Source organism: Natrix helvetica, assembly GCF_964273705.1.
Source record: "Natrix helvetica genome assembly, chromosome: 6".
In the NCBI taxonomy this organism is placed as follows: domain Eukaryota; kingdom Metazoa; phylum Chordata; class Lepidosauria; order Squamata; family Natricidae; genus Natrix; species Natrix helvetica.
Genome location: NC_138553.1, coordinates 79,574,494 through 79,596,118, shown reverse-complemented (window position 1 = coordinate 79,596,118; position 21,625 = coordinate 79,574,494). Strand labels below are relative to the sequence as shown.

General features: G+C 41.7%; 1 protein-coding gene across 1 annotated transcript in view; it reads left to right on the top strand.

Moving 5' to 3' along the window:
* The window catches only part of ORC5 (origin recognition complex subunit 5), a 71,225-nt gene that overhangs the window by 6,367 nt on the left and 43,233 nt on the right, over window positions 1-21,625 (top strand). The window contains exons 5-13 of the mRNA XM_081958004.1: window positions 2,903-2,977; window positions 5,793-5,904; window positions 10,156-10,286; window positions 10,693-10,741; window positions 12,837-12,927; window positions 15,934-15,986; window positions 16,237-16,349; window positions 18,321-18,368; window positions 19,608-19,718. Coding sequence (XP_081814130.1) covers window positions 2,903-2,977; window positions 5,793-5,904; window positions 10,156-10,286; window positions 10,693-10,741; window positions 12,837-12,927; window positions 15,934-15,986; window positions 16,237-16,349; window positions 18,321-18,368; window positions 19,608-19,718 — 783 coding nt within the window. The remainder of the gene's footprint in view (window positions 1-2,902; window positions 2,978-5,792; window positions 5,905-10,155; window positions 10,287-10,692; window positions 10,742-12,836; window positions 12,928-15,933; window positions 15,987-16,236; window positions 16,350-18,320; window positions 18,369-19,607; window positions 19,719-21,625) is intronic.

Here is a 21,625-nt window from a genome sequence, read left to right as displayed (position 1 = left end):
GATGGAGATAGCTTTCGGTCCCTGTTGTTGCTGCCCCGCATTCAGTGCTGTACAGTGCAACAGGACGGATGGTTCTCTTGTGAATCTTAGATTTAAGACAGTATTTTTTAAAAAATCTATTTTATACTGTGTTATACTCAGATAAAAGTCTAGGAATGTTTTGCACTGGAAGCTTGCATAGTATTATTACTTAGCTGTGAAAAATGAAATTTGCAATTGGCTCAGCTGAATTGTTTTGTTATATAGTTAGTGAACTGTAGAGAGAGAATATTGCCGCACTACAGGGAATCCCATCCTGCTAATAAAATGTAATTAGCTGTAACATGAAAAGTAAAAACAAAGCTTACCTGAAATTCATGTCTCTTTTTTTCTTACACATTGATCGCTATAATTCCGAGGACCTTGCTTTTTATTTATGGAAAGATGTTTACAGAAATTGAAGCTCCCAAAAAAGAATTGAAATGTGTTGTGAGGTTTTACTGATCTGTTCCATGGATAAAGCTGGTTTTAGACCAGTTGCTTCGTTTATTGATCGTTTTCATATCTGAAGAGACTTGAGAGTAGGTGATAAAGTGGATTAAATTGGTAATCATTTGCATTGGGCAAATTGTCAATAAATCAGAAGAATTAAGAGTGAAATTGGAACTTTCCACTCTGCTGTGCATGAAAACAGACACGAATGTGAGCAGAATCAATTTATGTGAATTAACCTGTGATGTACGGATTTATTATGGGGTGACTTAAATGAAGATTGATGATCGGCCATGTGTTTTGGTAGCACAAATTGGCAAAACTAATTAACTCTGTTTTGTTTCATTGGTGAATAATGTAACATATTTCAGCCTCAGTTAACTCGGGGAAAATGAAGATAAATGAACGATCTCTCTCAGTAGTTTCTAAATGCTTCTCAAATCCAAGCCCAGGTATAGAACAGACATGATCAATCATGAGGCTCAACATGACTCATTCTCACCAGTGATTGATGCTGTCAGTAAAACTTTGTTGATGTCTACGGTGAGAACAGTGTGTCCTTCATGTTTTTCCTGACAAGAGTTTCAAATTGTAATTTGCACTTTAGATAAATGTTAAAGTATAAGAACTAAGGTAACTTCAAGTTACACCTCGAGCAATTTCAGCCAAACTTGGTACACAGATGACTTACTCTATGGAAACAAATACTGGGGGGGGGGGGGACATCCCTAACACCCCTTGGGTGGGTGTTTGTTGTGTGTTCCGTGTGTTGTGTGTTCCAGCATAACTCTGGAACGCCTAGGCCGCTGAAATGAAAAGGACTGAATTATATCTATAGGGCCAAGTCACAGTACTTTTGAGAGTGATAGTGTGCATTTTGGATTCAAGTTCTGTTAAGATACAGCCTGTTGTGCCCTAAAATGGCTTCTACTGTACAGCATAGTGGAAGTTGCCTTGGTAGTGACTTCACAGTACTCCACAAGGGGGCTCTCTCTAATACAGGATTGGGATAAATACATACTCGGGCTACTCCGGGTTATCAGCTAGTGGAAAGATAGATAGATGATAGATCGATGATAGATGATAGATGATAGATAGATAGATGATAGATAGATAGATAGATAGATAGATAGATAGATAGATAGATAGATAGATAGATAGATAGATAGATGATAAATAGATGGATGGATGGATGGATGGATGGATGGATGGATGGATAGATAGATAGATAGATAGATAGATAGATAGATAGATAAAATATCCAGCTAAAGATTTAACCACCCCAATGGCTGCTCATACATAATTTTATTTTATTCAGTTTTATTCATCACTCATATTGTATGCTTTTGAAATAATTTACTGCTCTGGCGTTTTATATTTTGATACAGATTTTATATGTTTTTTAAAGGTTTTTTAATGCATTCTGTATTCTGTTATACTATACAAAACGATACATATACAAGTAGTCCTCGACTTACAACTGTTCAGTTAGTGACTGTTCGAAGTTACAACGGCAGTGAAAAAAGTGACTTATGACCATTTTTCATACATATGACCATTGCAGCATCCTCATGGTCATGTGATCAAAATTCAGACACTTGGCAGGTCACTCGTACTTATGACGGCCGCCGTGTCCTGGGGTCATGTGATTCCTTTTTGCAGCCCTCTGACAAGCAAAGTCAGTGGGAAAGGTATTCACTTTACAACCGTGTTACTAACTTAATACCTGCAGTGATTCACTTAACAACTGTGGCAAGGAAGGTCGTAAAATATCATCATTACATACTTTACTGAGATCGTGTCTCGAAAGTTTACACTCTGGAATTTATTTATTTAGTAATTGGAAACCTAACATTTTCTGTATTATTTATTAAGCAAGGACATTTCTGTAAAATTTGAGTCCAAAGTTCTGCACAGCCCAGCCCCATCTGAAATAAAATATAGTTTTCTTTCCCTAACTTTTTATGAAATCCAATCCTTTAAAAATTATACAGTCCATTGGTCAGAAGTAATAGAATCTATTTCAATATAGATAAAGGAATTTAGTAGCTATTAGAAGAAAATTAAGCTTTGTACTAACTACTTCTTACCTTAACTTTATTTTTTCAAAGCAAAATATAATCTAATATTTTATTTAATTTATTTAAAATATTTATATAGCTGCCCATAATTCAACTAAATCTGGGTGGCTCCCAATCAAAGATCAAGACATATTTTAGTTGCTTTTAGGGAGATTAAATCATTTAACTGAAATACTTGGACTTTCTAAACAATTGGGCCTGCCTGAGGGGGGAAAAAAACATATTTTTCTTAGGAAAATGTAATTCTAGGAACTCTTAGAAAATGTTTGTATTTGTAAATATATTTTGAGTAGTAGAAACAACTTTTAAATTATTATTTTTGTGTAACAAACATATTTTTTTGTTTACAGGTTTTGGATAAAGCAGAAAAGATGCGCGAGTTGGAAGGAAATATTCTGCCAGGTTTTCTTAGACTGCAAGAATTGGTAAGAGAATTAGCCACATTTTGTTATTTAAGAATGAAATCTCCAGCATATCCTGACTGATTTAATATTTCTGAAATTAAAAGTGTCTAGCACATCTGACAATAAATTTTACAAAATTGTTTTTTGTGCGTTTTTCATTAGGACGATTTTAATGCGAAAATTAGGACAATTTTAATGTGAGACAGCTTTTTTTGCTAGCAGATTTGGTCAGTCTTTTGAGTTTAACTGCAATTGTTTATTTTATTAGCTTATCTTTTATGTTGTCATTTGTGATCTATCAACAATTTGAAAAGTTATGTGACTAAATGTAAAGGATATTTTCTTAATACCCATCGTAGTGAACTAGTGTTTAGTTTGAAGTTTTGCTTAATCCACAGCTTTATTTCCCATAAGACATGTTGCTCGGTTTTGTTGTATTCGGGTCTTTTCCCGTGTAAGGTTGAGATTGTCTTTGCAACTTTTCGGCAGGATCACACCTGCCATCTTCAAGCTGTGGGCTTAAAATGGGAAGCCCACAGCTTGAAGATGGCAGGTGTGATCCTGCCGAAACGTTGCAAAGACAATCTCAACCTTACACGGGAAAAGACCCGAATACAACAAAACCAGCATACCTACACCCGTGAAAATCTACGAAAACATATATATATATATATATATATATATATATATATATATATATATATATATATATATATATATATATATATATATATATATATATATATATATATATATATATATATATATATATATATATATATATATATATATATATATATACACATTATTATTATTATTATTATTATTATTATTATTATTATTATTATTATTATTATTATTATTTGCATTTTAAGCAGAAACCAATACAAGCTGACAAACATCACGCTATGTAAATATGTCAGTAGAGGTTATAGGTTGAGAGATCTAAGTAAGCTAGGTTTTAACAAAATGGAAGAATTCGAGGGCGAAATTGATTTGTTTATTTTGTACTTAAAATGACAAGTCAGGATGATGGTAAGAAATACATGCAAATAGTTTTGAAGGCAAGAAAATGATTGTTTCGTGTTTAATTCAAGACTGTGTTTTACTTCCCCTCCTGGAATTAAAACTGTAAATCTACAATAAGCCGTAGTACAGAAATGCTAATTTGGATAGCCCCTCCTATGCTTGCTGGTACATGGCATTCAAGAACCTGGTTAAAATGTGCTCTTTTGGGTTTTGAAGATGTGCATTAATCTTTGTAGCAAACCGAAGTCGAGGATGACGGCTGTGTCCCTTGGACACATCCGTGTGTTTCCCTTGCAATAATCTGGTGTAATAAACGTGATACTTTTGAGTGCGAGGAGAAATGTGTTTGCTTTGGATTAACGGCATTTGCAGCAGTTCAAATGGATTAGAGAGGCATATTGCGTGATTCCAATCTCTTTCCAGTCGGTAGAGGCTCATAAAGTTGTAGAAAAATAAGTCGTCCCAACACTTGTTAATTTATTTCCTAAATTTATATAGCTGCCCATCTATATCAGATAGAATAGAATAGAATAGAATAGAATAGAATAGAATAGAACTGAACTGAATTGAATTCTTTATTGGCCAAGTGTGATTGGACACATAAGGAATTTGTCTTTGGTGCATATGCTCTCAGTGTACACAAAGAAAAATAAAATAAAATACATTCATCTATCAAGAATCATAAGATACAAAACTTAGTGGTAGTCATAGGTTACTAATAAGCAATCAAATCATAGGAATAGGGAAAAAATAAAATAAAATAAATATATATATATATATAAATTGTAAAGATACAAGCAACATGGTTATAGTCATAAGTGGGGAGAGATAGATACTAGGAATAATAATAATAATAATAGTAATACAGTCTTAGTAAATTATTTGACAGTGTTGTGGGAATTAGTTGCTTAGCAGAGTGAGTGACATCGAGTTGGCCACACCCACCCAGTCACATGGCCACCTAGCCGGTCATTCGGCAGATCATATTAGTGGTCCACAGGATTTAAAATAATGAATTTAATGGTCCCTGAAGTCCGAAAGGTTGGTGACTCCTAGGCTAGTCAGCAGAAGCTCAGATTTTATTAAAGCATGCTTTAACTCCGAAGCTCATTTCATTTTGATCTGACGTTTCATTCAATTCCACATTGTCATTGATAGCTTTATGTGCCTTTCTGACAAAGTATTAGTAGCTCCTCCATTATCCCATAATGTCTAGCACAACGTGAGAAGGAGAACCAGCTTCCCTTGAAAACTGGGCCCTGAATATAAAAATAACATGGAAGTTTTACTGTTGTAAAAGCATACTAGAGATGAATAAAAGGCACATTATGGCATAAGGGGAAAGCAGATTGGAAATAAAATAGGATGGCTGCTTTGAGGTCCTATCGGTTTTAATGATTTAAGTATTATTTTTTCAAACGCAATCAATTTGTCCTCCCTAATAATTAAGATATGTATCTTTGGGAAACATAAATGCCATTTAAGTATTATTTCCCCCCCCTCCCCCAACGCAATCAATTTATCCTCCTTAATAATTAAGATATGTACCTTGGGGAATCATAAATGTCATAGTGCAGAAAAAGAGAAGGCTGAAACCTGTTTTTTTTTAAAATATCTAAATGTGTTAGCTGCTTGATTAAGCTATTTAAGGGCTCCTCACTATGCAAATAACTTTAAAGGTAAAATGCTGAATCGGATTAATTTCTTTCCGCTTTTTGTTTTTGCAAAACCTGAATTCTTCTCTGATTAAAAAGATAGCTCCTGGGTTATTTTTAATTCACTCTTCTCTAACTTCGCTTGCTTACAGACGGAGAAGAACGTGTGTGTGGTTCTCCTCAGTGAAATTGTGTGGGAACTTCTTCGTCCAAGCACAGGATGCCTTGAGCCGCTGCCGTTATATTTTCCAGATTACAGCATAGGTAAGGACAAAAAAAAAGGAACAAATGTGTCAAGAAAGCTCGTAAAATGGGACAAAGCACACTTAACAAATGTCTCACTTAGCGACAAATGTTGGGCTCAGTTGTGATCACGTCAAGGACTAGCTGTACAGTTAGATTTCTTAAAGGTGGCCCTTGGTTAATGATGACTCATTCATTGGCTATCCGAACTTACGACCGCACTGTTGTGGCCTGCCAGTGGAGTTGGCAGTAGAGTCAGACAGTGAGGAGGTTGGGGAGGAACCTGGGCGAGTCCTGGAGTCTGGGGAAGGCTCTGATGAGGGCTCTGTGTCGGAGGCAGAGATGGGGACAGGGCCGTCTGACAGTGATCAGCTGCCTTCAGAGTCAGACATCAGTGGGGCAGAAGAACAGCTGGAGCCTGTTCCCAGTGTGCGCATGCACAGAGTTGCCAGACAAAAGGAACAGCTAAAGAATAGGGGTCGACTTGGGAGTAAGGCCACAGGTGGACGGTGAATGGCCCCTTCCGGAGGAAATAAAAAGGGAGCAAAAGGGGAGTGGAGTTTGCAGGAAACAATGAGTTCGCTTCATTGGCTCGTGACTCTCCAAGACTCCTTGCCACGTTTTGCAGATATCGGCCTGGCAGCTCTCCAAGCCAGAGAAGGTCTGTGACCATAAATCCTCCCTTGAAAGACTTGGATGTGAATGAGCAGAATTCCCAGCAAATTAATACAAAATAAAAATTGGGACAAGGAGTTTGCTGCATGCTCTTGGGAAGCCTCGGTCACGACACACTGAACGAGTGGCACTTAAAACCAGTTCCCAAACTTCTGGCTATTATAGTGTCCCACAAAACACATGATTTGCAACCATCTCTTCCAGCTTCCTATAAGCCAAGACAACGTCTATGGAGATTCTTGGTCATCTCGGTCACAGTTGTCCCAAATGTGCTTTTTTTACAAGACTTTCTGTTTTTCTTTGAAGAGGTTTCGCTCCTTATCCAAGACGCTTTTCCCGCAGAGTTACGACAACTCCTCTTTTGCAACCTTCGGACAAGCGAGAAGTCAACGTGGCAGCCAGATTGACTTAGCAAGTGTGTCAAGAAAGCTCGTGAAAATGGGACAAAGCTCACTTAACTGTCTCACTTAGTAACAGAAATTTAGGGCTCAATTGTGGTTGTAAATCAAGGACTACCTGTATAGTTTGTTTGAGTTATCCCAGGATCTGGATAGATGTGGGATACGCATGACCAGCCAGCACCAAAGCCATGGCAACTGTAAACCTGTCTCACTCAATATTCTTAAATTCTGTTAATATCCTTTGATTTCTTCCATATTAGTATTTTTCCCCCCTGAGCGGTTTTATGAATTAGTAATACGTTTTGCCTGAGTTCATTTTTGTATAATCTATATTTCATTTATTAACAGAATTAGTTCAGATAATTAATTAATCATAGGCTTAATTTATTAAGACCGCAGAGTCGTTTTCTATAATTTATTTTATATATTCATTTCTTTAAAATACGAGTTCTTTCCTATGGACAGTTCTCCTTACCTTTACCTTTACCTTTATTTCGATTTTTATACTGCCCCCTCTCCCCAAAGGGACTCGGGGCGGTGTACAGTCAAATGAAATAGATAAAATGGACTACAAACATGCAAACATAAAAACATAGAAGAGGAGGCAATACAACACTGTACAGGTAAAGCAGATAAAAACAGTATATAAACAATCTTAAAAAATACCCAATTAAAATTACCCAATTAAAATATATCTGCCAAGAGGTATGATGAGGTTATGAATGGTCCAGGCCGGCTAAACGGAACAGGTGAGTCTTCAGTTTTCGTCGAAAGGAGAGAAAGTCGGTGGTGGTTCTGATGATTGAAAAAAAAGGAAATTCCTTCCTTTTTAGATTTTGCTAATCTTCGCAAATGAAAAGAGGTGAAGATAATTATTTTTTAAATATTTTCATTCATTTTCTCATTCCAAAAGCCTGCAGGGCATTCACAAGGTATATAATAAGTCCATTTCTGATGTTGAAGCTTAAGGCAACAAAACACATAAAACAAAGGGGGGGGGAAGCATTTGTGAGAGAGGGGGGAAATGTGCATTAGTTTCTAATATTAAAAGTTGCTTTTAATTTGTAACACATCAGATACAGCTTAGAAAGAAGGGAACTGAAATTGTTCTCTGCTCAGCTGATGGGATTTTTTCCCCCAGTTACAGCGTGATGGGCTGAGTGATGGCTAATAGAAAGGCCTGATGACTTCAGCTTTCTTCTTACATTTAATACTAAATCTTCTTTAGCCTTCAATGACAGTGTCTTAAGTATACCATTATAATTGGGTGAGGTTTTTTTTTCTAATAATAAAAACAGAGTAACTAGGCTTTGTTGCTAGTTTGAAGATTCTCAAGCTTATTTCGCTGTGAAGTCATTGTAGTTTGCCATTTTAATTTCACTTTAAACATCTCAAATATGCAGTTGTTCTGACCGAGGCTTTCCAAGAGCATGAAGCAAACTCCTTGTCCCGACAAAAACCCCTTGTATTAATTGACTGTGAATTCTGCTCATTCCCATCCAGCAAAGTCTTTCAAGGGAGGATTTACAGTCACAGACCTTATCTGGCTTGGAGAGCTGCCAGGCTGATATCTGCAGAACTTGGCAAGGAGTCTCTGGAGAGTCACAAACCAATGAAGCGAACTAATGGTCTCCTGCAAACTCCACTCCCCTTTCGTTCCTCTTTTATTTCCTCTGGGAGGGGCCATTCATCGTCCACCTGTGGCCTCACTCCCAAGCGACCCCTGTTCTTTAGCTGTTCCCTTCATCTGGCAACTCTGCGCATGCGCACACTGGGAACAGGCTCCAGCTGTTCTTCTGCCTTACTGCTGCCTAGCTCCAAAGGCAGCTGATAACTGGCCTACGGCTCTGGCCCCCTCTCTGCCTCCAACACAAAGCCCTCATCAGAGCCTTCCCCAGACTCCAGGACTGGCCCAGGTTCCTCCCCAACCTCCTCACTGCTGCGAGTTCCACTGGCCGCTGGCAGGCCACAACAGCAGTATACAGGAAGTCCCTGACCTATAGCAGTTCATTTAGTGTCTGTTCAAAGTTACAACTGCACTGAGAAAAAGCGACTTATGACCGTTTTTCACTGTTAACGAACTTTGCAGCACCCCTAAGGTCATATGATTAAAATTCGGACGCTTGGCAACTGGTTCATACTTATGACCTTTGCTGTGTTCCAAGGACACGTGATCCCCTTTTGCGAACTTCCAACAAGCAAAGTCAATGGGGGAGCCAGATTCACTTAACAGCCAGTTTGCTAACTTACCAACTGCTGTGATTCACTTAACAACTGAGGCGAGAAAGGTCACAAGAGGGAGCAAAACTCAACAAATGTCTTACTTAACATCAGAAATTTTGGCTCAATGATGGTCATACGTCAAGGACTACCTGTATTTCAGAAATGTTAGTGGGTATGGTGGCAAGCCGTTTATTAATGAGAAGCATCTTATTTTCCACTAATCATCACTCTCAGAATGACGTACTAAGAAAAACAAGCGCATTGTGTAAAATATGAATATGAGATGATCAACAAATAATGTTAACATGCCTGTCAGTTAATAATCACTATATAAATGAACGAGGACCCTAAGGGACATATTAATAAAACGTTTACTACCTGAGTTGGAAAAAAAGGAATTTCATTGCTTGAGTCTTAGGTTTGGTCATTCTGGGTATCTGATATAAAAGAAGAAATTGTGGTAGATGTTTTCTTCAAACAGAATTCTATCTGTAAGGAAATTGAAAGCATGATATGATGATTGTAATGAAGAAGACTTGGGTTGCATGTCATTGGCTTAGAGCAGTGGTTCTCAACCTGTGGGTCGGGACCCCTTTGGGGGGTCGAACGACCATTTCACAGGGGTCGCCTAAGACCATCGAAAACACATATTTTCGATGGTCTTAAGAACCAAGACACCAATTTTATGGTTGGGGGGGGTCACCACAACATGAGGAACTGTATTAAAGGGTCGCGGCATTGGGAAGGTTGAGAACCACTGGCTTAGAATGTTACCTGATTAACTAGAGTCAGCTAGATAGTTAAAAATTAATTCCCCCATCCCCCAAAATGGCTGTAACAGCAGGTTTCTTGGTCTTACATAAAAATGTTATTGGGTGTGATGTCTCCTGCACTGTAGCACGGAAAGCAATGCAGTAATTCACTCTATGAGCCTTAGCAATTTTGTTGTCATTTTTTTAAAAAAATCAAATAGGACATCTGCAGAAGATTCTGTCCCATGACCATCCTCCAGAATATTCATTTGATTTTTATGCTGCATATATCAATATTCTTCTTGGCGTCTTCTATCCAGTCTGCAGGGACTTGAAGGAGCTCCAACATCTGGTGAGGGATCCCTTGGGTGTTTTTCATAATAAAGCTAAGCTAAGATAACTTTTATTGTTCCTTTTTTATCTGAACACACTAGCACACATTTTAAAATGACATTCTCATTCATTCTCTTTCTCCCTCCCTCCCTCCTTCTCTCCCTCCCTCTCTCTCTCTCCCCCTCCCTCCTCTCCCCCCTCTCTCCTTTCCTCTCCTCTCTCCTTTCTCTCTCCTCTCTCTCTCTTTTCTGTCTCTCGCTTCTCTTTCGTCTCTCTCCCTCCCTCCCTCCCTCCCTCCCTCTCTCTCCAGATGCACACACGCATACACACACACACACACACACATCTCAGAGGCAATTTAGAATACTAGTGGATCTTGAAGTTCTAAATGATACTAAATAAATCTTTCACTCTTTATCTTACAGGCTGCACTTAATTTTTCTAAATATTGTGAGCCTGTGGTCCAAGGAGAGGGTGAGTAGTTTACTTTCATATGAATGCTTTTATGTGAATGAATTCTGCCTTGTCATGGATACACATAGACTGAGCAATGCAGTGGCCTAGAGGTGAAGATGCTTGCCTCCCACTCGGAAAGTTAAGAGTTCAATCCCAGGCGGCGGCAGATGTTTCTCTCCCCGGACTCAAAAGAGAAAATATCTGCTGTGAACTCCACCTAGGCATCAGGAAGGGCATCCGGCCAGTAAATGCTCAGCTCCACTCAGTCGCCCTGACACTATTCTGATAAAAGGGATTGTAGGGTCATAAAAAGGGGAAAAAAATTGCTACACGTATGCTGGTTCAATAGGAAACAAAAATTACACAGAAATTACACAGCGCTAAGCTATGTGTGAAATATCGCAGGAGTAAGTAGTAGCAAACAATTTCCATAATTTCGGCACTAAAACTCTGTGGAAATATCCCTACAGTCATGGAGAGTCAAACTAGACTGAAATGATTTTTTTACCTACTTTACGTGGGTAATATGCTGCTACCATTCTTATTCCACATCTTAAATATGATCTGGTACTATTAAAATAGGGGGTGTGGTGGCTGAATGGCTAAGATGCTGAGCTTGTCAATCCAGAAAGGTTGCCAGTTTGGTGGTTCAAATCCCTAGTGCTGCATAACGGAGCGAGCTCCTATTACTTGTCCCATCTTCCGCCAACCTAGCAGTTCGAAAGCAGGTAAAAATGCAAGTAGTAAAGTAGGAACCACTTTTGGTGGGAAGGTAACAGCATTCCGTGTGCCTTCGGCATTGAGTCGTTCAGTCCACCTGACCATGGAGACGTCTTCGGACAGTGCTGGCTCTTTGGCTTTGAAAGGGAGATGAGCACCGCCCCCTAGAGTTGGGAACGACTGGCACATATGTGCGAGGGGAACCTTTACCTTTTACTTTACTATTAAAATGCAGGCATTTTGCCGCAAAGTTTGCTGAGCCTGGGAGATTCTTATAGATCACTTGCTGCCCACCTGTGGAAAGCCATGAAAAGAATTTCCAAGTAAAATAACAGATGCATTTTGGATTTGCAAACTCATCATTCCTGCTTTGAAAGCTCTGTGGTTTGAGATTAACATTTTCTTTCTTAGAAATTGCTAGACAAACTGCGTGTCAAGGTTCCAAATAGCATCCAAAAGTAAATCAGAGTCCAAGGCAAAGGATTCCTCAAAGTTCCAATTTATTAAGAGAGCCGTGTTGGCACATCTGGGAAAACCCGAAGCCGAAAGCTTCCCAGTTTTCCCCACTTAGTTGAAAGTTCAAGACCTTGCCCCCCACTCCCACAAGTCCATCCCATGGTCCAATCTCCCACTGCCATACTGGCATCTTCCACCCCTCCAGGTCCGGTCAGGTGCAGAGACAAAGGATGACCTTGGCTTTCTAGAAAGAAGTTTGTTATGGCTACATAGCATCTAACTCCGTACAATTCCCCCCTCCCATTTTCCCACAATAGAAAATGTGTAGCAGAATAATAGAGAGTATGGCAGGCCAAAGACCCAAAAGAAAAGATGGCTGCAGGCCTGACATTGTGATAGTTCTCTATGCAAGTCTCAGTTGGGCGCTTACGCAAACGAAGCTTTAAGCTCACGTGCCCACTGCTTGCGCGGGTGGGAATTGTGTGCATGTGCTCTTCCGCTGCTTGTGTGGCCCAGTTCCAAACAGACGGCAGAGTCAGCATCTTGCCCCCAACAGTCTGGGTCCTCATTTGACTGACCTCAGAAGGACGGAAGGCTGAGTCCACCTTGAGCCTGGTGAGATTTGAACTGCCAAATTGCAGGCAGCCGGCAGTCAGCAGAAATAGCCCTGCAGTACCGCAGTCCAACTACTGCGCTACCACGGCTCATAGCACCAGATTCAAAAGTTTCTATAAACACTCTACTGATGTGCTAAGAGTGCAGATACCAGAATTCTTAGTCTGAAAATAATTCAGCCCTGTTGGTTAGACAATTCTGGAACATCCAAGACAGAACGGATGGAGTCGAAGAAAACGTGACTAAAGTTGGCAAGGATTGTTATATTGCTGGATGCTCTTCAGAGATCCACCCTGATTAAATTGTCTTTCCGTGGTTGCAGCGAACGAACGCGACACACGCCGACTGTGGAAAAATATTGAATCCCATTTGAAGAAAGCTATGCAGACGGTTTATCTCCGAGAAGTATCAAGGTAATGGCTTCTCTTCTTTCTCTGTATTATTATTTTTTTTACTGTAACCTTGAGTTATCAGATGTGAAAGGTTTCCCCCGCCATCCCCAATCATTTTGAGTGTCCCTATCTGTTTAAACTCTGCTTAACACGGGCAAGAGTTTATTTATTTTTTAGTAATGAAAAACGTGCAGTTAGCCAAGTGATACGGAAGACATGTGGCATGGAAGGTTTCTTGTATGAGTTTTCCATTAAAAGCAGTTGCAGATAAGAGCAAAATGCTGAGGAAGAACAGGTGAAAAACAACACGTCTCTGGGGATTGGAAAGGCCCAACAGAGACTTCATTTCCTTAGAGTCCTGCGAAAAAATCAGGTGGAACAACGGCCGATGACCTCTTTCTATCGGTCCACCATAGAAAGTGTCCTCACATATTGCATTACAGTTTGGTATGCTGGTTTTAACAGCTGCGGACAGGAAGGCCCTACAGAGAGGGATCAATTCGGCACAAGAAACCATTGGTTGCCCTCTGACACCCCCGGATGACATCGCCAGATCTCGCTGCTTTAGCAGAGTAAGGAAGATGCTCAGAGGTGATTCACACCCTGGTCAGTGTCCCTTTGCACTTCGACCATCGGGCAGAAGACATCAAAGTATAGCCAGCCGAACAAACAGGTTTAAAGATAGTTTCTATCCTTGGGCTGTGAGGCTTTTAAAGACAACCACAATCACTCCATACACATGCCAGGTTTTTTTTTCATTTTCTTTCTTTTTTCGTTTCTGCTATAATTTTGCACCAGTGAGGTTAAAAACCAATTTCGTTATATTTAAGTACAATGACAATAAAGATTATACTTATATACAGAATAACAGAGTTGGAAGGGACCTTTGATGTCTTTTAATCCAACCTTCTAGTCAAGGAGGAAACCCTATGCCCGTGTTGGCAAACCTGTGGCATGTATGCCACAGTTGGCACACAGAGTTCTCTCTGCAGGCACATGAGCCGTCATCCCAACTCAGCGCCACCGTCCCACTGTCCCCAAATGAAGCTTGTTTTCTGGTGACTGCACAGGTGGAAACAAACTGCCATCACTGTGCAGGGCTGTGCAATTTAAAATGCGTAAAACGTAAGGTCATAATTTAGGGACGTCGGATAAAAGGGTCTCCGAGGAGACATTCAGCCATGATAGCTGAGGAGGAATGAGAAGCGCTTCCTTTTTAAAACGCGGTGTGCTAACTCTCCAGTTTGACCTCTTTAACGGCGCCTGAGAGCAAAAACTGGGTTGTGGATGATTTTTTTCAGAAGGTTGCAACTCTCCTGCCAGTTTGCATAGGAGTGTCTGAGCCAAGACACGATGACGTCTCATTTCCATTTGAAGACGGTTATGCAATAATTACATTTTTCAACCTTGGTGACATTTACGTGTGTGGATTTTGACTCCCGGAATTCCTTAGCCAACATGGACACTGATATAGACCATTACCCTGCCATTGAAACTTCACTGAGTTTTTAAAGAAAACCTTCACTCTAACATAATTATCATTGCACTTGATAGTATATGCTTCTTCTCACCAAAAAGAATAATTCATAAATACTTTCCTTAAGTCTATGATAAAGATTCGCAATCATCCAGGTCACAGTTATCCCCAAGCAGAGGTGGGTTGCTACCAGTTCGCACTCGTTCGGGCAAACTGGTAGTGGAAATTGGGACTGGGTCGCCAAACTGGTAGGGACAGCAGGCTGGCCATGCCCCCGAACAGGTTCCCCGGTTGCCCATACCGTTGCCGGCCTGTTTTTTAGGCATTTTATAATGTTCTGCCCATGCGTAGAACAATGTACAGGCAACTGTGCATGCGCAAGCAACGTGTGGCGGGTGCCTGCGCGAGCGCAAAGCAAACCAGCTGTAACACCGGCAGCAACCCATCCTGTCCCCAAGGTGCAACTGGACATCCTTAGTTTTTTTTTCCTTTGAAAAATGAAAATTCCCCACTATCCTGTCAGAGGTGAAGAAGCTTCTTGGATGAGAAGTGAAATGTCTTCAAAAGAAAAATAAAAAAGTCCAGTTGCCTACTGAAAAGGGACGTCCCTTGAAAATGTTTTACTTCTCATCCAAGAAGCATCATTTAGGAATCCATGGAAGCTAGATCTGGATGAGAAGCAAAATGTTTTCAAAGAAAAACGGAAACAGGGTATTATATTAACACGCTCTGATGCTAAGGAATTAGACGTTCTACTCCCCCTCCCCACCTGAAAGAAACTCTGTTCCAACTGCCAATTGCCTTATATTAACACGCTCTGATGCTGCCCCTTCTAATGCTGCTCCTTCACTAGACTGGGCGTGGGCGTTGCCAGTGCGTGACTCATCCAGCCTGCGGGCTGGGAGTTTAGACATTCTACTCCCCCTCCCCACCTGTTCCAACTGCCAGTTGCCTTATATTAACACGCTCTGATGCTAAGGAGTTGCACATTCTACATTAAATTTCAAGCTTTTAGTATCAAGCCCGATCACATAGTTTCATAGCGAACCACGAGTATCCAGCTAGTATACCAAAGTGGCTGATGAATTTCGTTTGGTCTTTCTTTCTTTTCTTCCAAAGAAGGGAAACCTTATTGATTCACGTCTAGCATTTATATAATTTGCACGATGACTTAGCAAAAACTCTGATTCCCTACTGAACGTGTATATTTTGAGATAGTGGGAAGGCAAGCTGTATGTTTGGATGACATTTTCCTGTGTTGTACCTAGCACAATAGCACCCCAGCTTCATGAAGCTACCTTCTTACAAAATGTTTCAAATAACGTCTGGTTTTGTCTCTAGCTGTCAAGCTGCCTTATCCCGTGAAATAATCTTGTATTGTTCCTGCAGTAGATGTACTGTTAAACAACTTCACTGCTTCACTCCGTTAATCCCAAAGAATCCCAAATGTGTTCTCTTAAAAAAAAGGAAGGATAAAAAAAAAAACACCTTTTGTTTTTAGCCACGACAAACACGGAGCTTTTATTAAACGGCTACCTTGTCTTTTTTAGCTCCCAGTGGGAACGGTTACAAGAAGATAATGGAGAACCTGGACAAATAAAAGGTATGTATAGCAATCACATAGTTTGGCCGTGTAAATTATTGATGACGAGAGGAGCCTTAACAATTTTGAACAAATCAGAAAGAATTTATAAATATGCTAGCAGCTTCAAACCCCCCTCCCCCTAAGGAAATAAATAAATAAATAAAAATTAAACGGTGGGCAAGAACCTTTTAAATTGATTTTTTTTTAACGTGAGCTTTTAAATTGTCAGATTCACTATTTCTTTGTTTTACCGTTTTCTTCCCGCTAGGACTTTCCGCCCATGCTCATGTAGAACTGCCCTTTTATTCCAAGTTTCTTCTAATCGCAGCTTATCTAGCCTCTTACAATCCTGCCAGGACAGATAAAAGATTCTTCGTTAAGGTAATTTTAGGTTTGTTATTTTTTTGCCGTGAAGGTGTCTCAGGATTCAAATGAAAATGTTTAAATAGTAGCTTTTATGAAGATTTTTTTTTAACCCAGAGAAACATGGAAAATATTTAAAGCAGGGGTGTCAAACTCGATTTCATTGGGCCGCATCAGAGTTGTGTTTGACCTCGGGGGCCAGGGATGGACGTGGCAAACTTGATGTCACGTGTTGGGGGGCGCCTGTGGTGGCCCGAGCACTCTGCCAACGAAAACGGTCTCTTGAGCTGTGTTTTACACTGTGACGGCCCCCTGCAGGTCTTTGCCAGCGAAAACAGCTCCATTTTTGCTGGCAGAGGGCTGCAGGAGGCCGTCCTTGCTGAAAACGGAGCCTAAGAGGGCTGCACGCAGCTCTCCCGAGCTCTGTTTTGCTGGCAGAGGCACTGTGGGCTGGTCCTTTGCTGTTTCCAGAGCGGCTCCATGAGCCAGATCTTCTTGTGGCCCACCAGCGGAGCTGGCAGCAGATTCGGACAGTGAGGAGGTTGGGGAGGAAGATGGGCCAGTCCTGGAGTCTGGGGAAGGCTCTGAGGAGGGCTCTGTGTCAGAAGCAGAGAGGGGGCCAGGGCCGTATGCCAGTTATCAGCTGCCTTCAGAGTCAGACATCAGTGAGGCAGAAGAACAGCTGGAGCCTGATGACTAACTCTGAAGGCAGCTGATAACTGTCAGACGGCCCTGGCCCCCTCTTTGCCTCCGACACAGAGCCCTCCTCAGAGCCTTCTCCAGACTACAGGACTGGCCCATGTTCCTCCCCAACCTCCTCGCTGTCCGGATCTGGTGCCAGCTCTGCTGGCAGGACACAACAGGAGTTCTTGAGGCCACTTGGGGGTTTTATCTGTGCCCTCGGGATCACTTGTATCAGAGTGCAAATGGTTGTGGAATCATCTTGGAACTGCTGAAAGGACTATGTTGTAGACCAGAGATAGATGATGTTGTATCCCTCCCCATCTGTTGAGAGGGGCTCTTCAGTCTTGATATAGATGGCCTCCTTGACCCCTCTTTCACACCAGCGGTCCTCTCTGCCCACATTCTGGATAGAGAAGAGGAGAGAGCCTGCCACCCAAAAGCCCAGAAAAGTTCAAAGCAATTGCGAATGTAAGAGGTAAGAGTCTAGGTTTAGTATTGATGAAATAAATGATAGATGAAGGCCGCTTGGTTTGAACTGCTTACAAATACATTGGATGGGAGAGACTTAGCGTATTTTTCACAGAATAAGACTCACTTCCCCCCTCCCTGAAAGAGTGCTCCTGGGGGCTGGGGAGGGCAAAAATGAGTGAAAATGGGCCAGTTATTCACACAAATGGGTGTTTTTGCCCTCCCCAGCCCCCAGGAGCACTTTGCATGCCTCTCAAACTCTCTGCATGCCCACTTTTTCACCCAAAAAACAGGGCATGCAGAGGGTTTGGGAACAGGGTGTGCAGAGTGCTCCTGGGGGCTGGGGAGGGCAAAAGCTTTTTTTTTTTTTTAATGTACTTCTTTAAAATCTTGGTGCGTCTTATACTCCGGTGCGTCTTATAATCCGAAAAATGCGGTAACCTCACAAGAACTTTTGACCTAATCTGCTGATTCAAATGGCAGTCATATGATTGCAGGGCTCTTGGCAACAGGTCATAAAGGTGGTCAGGTTGCTAAGCAACCCAGATCACAATCATGGGGCGGCCAGAACTCTGAGGGCCAATCCTAAGCACCCTCGGTTCAGCCCCATCCTAACTTGGAAAGGTGGTTGAGAGGAATGGTTGTAGGTTGACAGTAGACATTTGAAGCTGGAAGCTGTATTACTTTATTATTGTGACCTAAATAGTAAATGAAGAAAAAATAAAATTAATTATAGTTGAAATATGAGTGCAGAAATACCCTGATTCTCCACCATCTTCCAGTTTGATGCCACTTCTGTAAACTACCTAATAATGAATTTCTCCTTTTCTCTTGCAGCACCATGGAAAAATTAGGAAGGTAAACTTTCAGAAGAAACATGAAAAGGTAATTTAGCTTTGTGTTTCGGATCCATGTAAAACATTTTGTTTCAGGTATATATATACACACATACACACACACACACATACATATACACATACATATACATATACACTTACATATACACATACATATACATATAAACGTACGCACACACACACACACACACACACACAAACATATATGTATTGTGTCACAACCCCTGGCTCACCCTAGGATCCATCCAGGCAGAAGGCCATTTTTTTATGTTGCCTTGTTACATTTGTGCTGATAAATAAATAAAGGAAGACTAGTATAGATCTATTTCAAGCTATTTAGCTCTCCTGGGTTGTGACACAGACTCTCCTGGGTTGTGACACAATACATACCTATTTCCCTGGCTTAGCTGATAAAGGAGGAGAGCCTGTGGCTTAGTAGGTAATACAATTGCCTAATATGTAATACAGCCCAGGTTCAAATCCCAGTAAGGGTATGGCTAGCTGATGAGAGCTAAATAGCTTGACATAGACCTATACTAGTCTCCCTTTATTTATTTATCAGCACAAATACAACACACACACACGTGTGTGTGTATGTATTTGTGTTACAACCCCTGGTATGCCCAAATATGGGAGGGAGCTCACTACTCCCCCTTTCTGTCATTCGGCTCATCACAGAGGACCATCCAGGCACAGAACCTATTTATTTATCAGCACAAATACAACACACACACACACACACACACATATGGAATTGTTTAAGGTACAGGTAGTCCTCGACTTACAACAGTTCGTTTAGTGACCGTTCAAAGTTACAACAGCACTGAAAAAAGCAACTTACGACCATTTTTCACACTTAACTCCATTGAACATCCCTAGGGTCACGTGATCAAAATGCAGGGGCTTGGCAACTGACTCATATTTATGACGGTTGCAGTGTCCCGAGTTCATGGGATCCCCTTTTGCGACCTTCGGACAAGCAAATTCCATGGGCAAACCAGATTCACGTAACAAACCATGTTGCTAATTTAACCACCACAGCGATTGCCCTAAATGTGGCAGCAAAAGCTGTAAAATGGGGCGCTTGACAAATTTCTCCCTTAGCTATATCCATTTTGGGCTCAGTTGTGGTCATACGCCGAGGACTATCTGCACATTTGGGTTTTGGCAACTGGAGTAGTAAAGTTAACAAGATTCCTTCTGCAAGATTCCAAGCAAGTGCAGTTAACCATTCTTTTTTTTGTTTAAAAAAACAACAACACAACAGACCAGCAACCATCTTCTGGGACCCAAGCCCTTCCCATTGGACAGATTGCTCGCCATCCTCTACAGCATTGTTGACAGCCGAATCCCTCCGACTGCAAATATATTTTCCCAGGTGAGCGAAACTCTGCCATGTGTTTGAAGCTTGACACCACTTTCAGACCTCACTTCTTTACGAAAGAATCACAAGCTTGTTAACTGCTGGTGTTAACAATGACAGGTCTTCCCCAACTTAACAGCAGTTTATTTAGTGGCCGTTCGAAGTTGCAGCGGCACCGGAGAAAGGGATTTATGACCGTTGTCCGCACCACCATTGTAGCGATGTCCCCATAATCACATGATCAACGTTGGGATGCTTGGCAAGTGGTTCATATTTATGATGGTTGCAGTGTCCCGTGTGTGTGTATGTGTGTGTGTCATATGATCCTCTTGCGACCTTCTGACAAAGTTAAGACGGGGAAGCCAGATTCACTTAATGATTCATTTAAGAACCATGGCTGAATTGACGTAAGTGACCCAGGCAAGGCAACTCGGGATTTTTCATTTAACAAGTGTATGTGTTCTGACAGACATGACAGACCTCTGTAGTTAACTAAATGTTTCCTTTATTAGCGCCAGCAGCCTCGGCCAAAAGTCTCTCTCTCTCTTGTTAGCAGGCTAACAAGTCCATCCGGCAGGGAGATGAATAGTTGTCTGCCACATCTATTCATCTCCGCCCTCTGCCTTTGATCCCCAGACCTAGGATGGGGTTTCATTAGCAGTGGTGGCTTTTCTGTCCCAAAGGCCGGCCCATAGATTTCCACTGTTCTCCTCTCCTCTGCCTTCTGTGCATCTGCATGTCAGGCACTGGACCCAGCTGTTCCTCCTCTTACACATCAACCTCCTCCAGACCTGGGGGCTGTTAACTCTCCATCTGGGGGCTGAGGGACGGCCCAGGCTCTGCCTTTGTCTGTCTGTCTGTCTCTCTCTCTCTGTGTCTCTGTCTCTCTTTGTCTCTCTCTCTGTCTCTCTCTGTCTCTCTCTCTCTCTCTGTCTCTCTCTCTCTCTCTCTCTCTCTGTCTCTCTCTCTCTCTGTCTGTCTCTCTCTCTCTCTCTCTGTCTCTCTCTCTGTGTCTCTCTCTCTCTCCCCCACACCACCTCCTCCTCCTCTGATTCGGCTGCTGGAGGGGCCGGCGGCCGACAGGTCACAATGACATGTTAATGTTTTGCCTCCCAAATGTATGTTTCGCTTATTCGGCAATGATTTGATTTTTATTACGTGACTGTTCACTAGATGGCAGTGTACCCTCATGAATAAAAACAGACTTACAGCAACTTCACAAAAGCATTAAATGGTAGCAAATAGAAGGGAATCAAAACTTCTCACGGGATATTAAAAAAAAATCCCTTTTTAATACCTCCCATAAAGGACAATTGAATATCCGACCTGCTTACTTGAACGATGAATATATGAACGGACCCGACAGCTATCATTATCTGTCCAGGGATGTGGCTCTACTTTGCTTTTGTGTGTCTAAAACAACTTTTGAGGAGAAACGAAATTGTTCTGCCCTTTTCAAATTCGTTCACTCATTCTGCATTCTCACATAATCAGCTTTTTGCACATGTGCCTTTGATTTGAATTTTGGCCGATCTGCCTTCTCGGAGCATCAACCTAGAGCAGTGATAGGCTAGCCTTTGCCAGACCGAATACCCAAAGTGCACGAACCCCCCAAAATGCAATGTGTGCCCCCCATACATGCGCGCATGATCCCCCATGCCCGCCCAGTGTGCACGCGCATGCGACCACTGCACATATGCCCATCCCCCGCACATGCGTGTGCAACACCCCCCTCCCACATGCCCCCTGCCCCCCCATGTATGCGCACACGTGGCCCGCCCACTGCATACACACACAACGCCCTCCCATGCCCACGCGCAGCAGAGACCCGAAGGCCAGCTGGCCGGTGGGAGGCGCGCATGCATGTGGGTCAGAGCTGGACTGGCACAATGGCTTTGTGTGCCAGTGAAATTATGTTAACA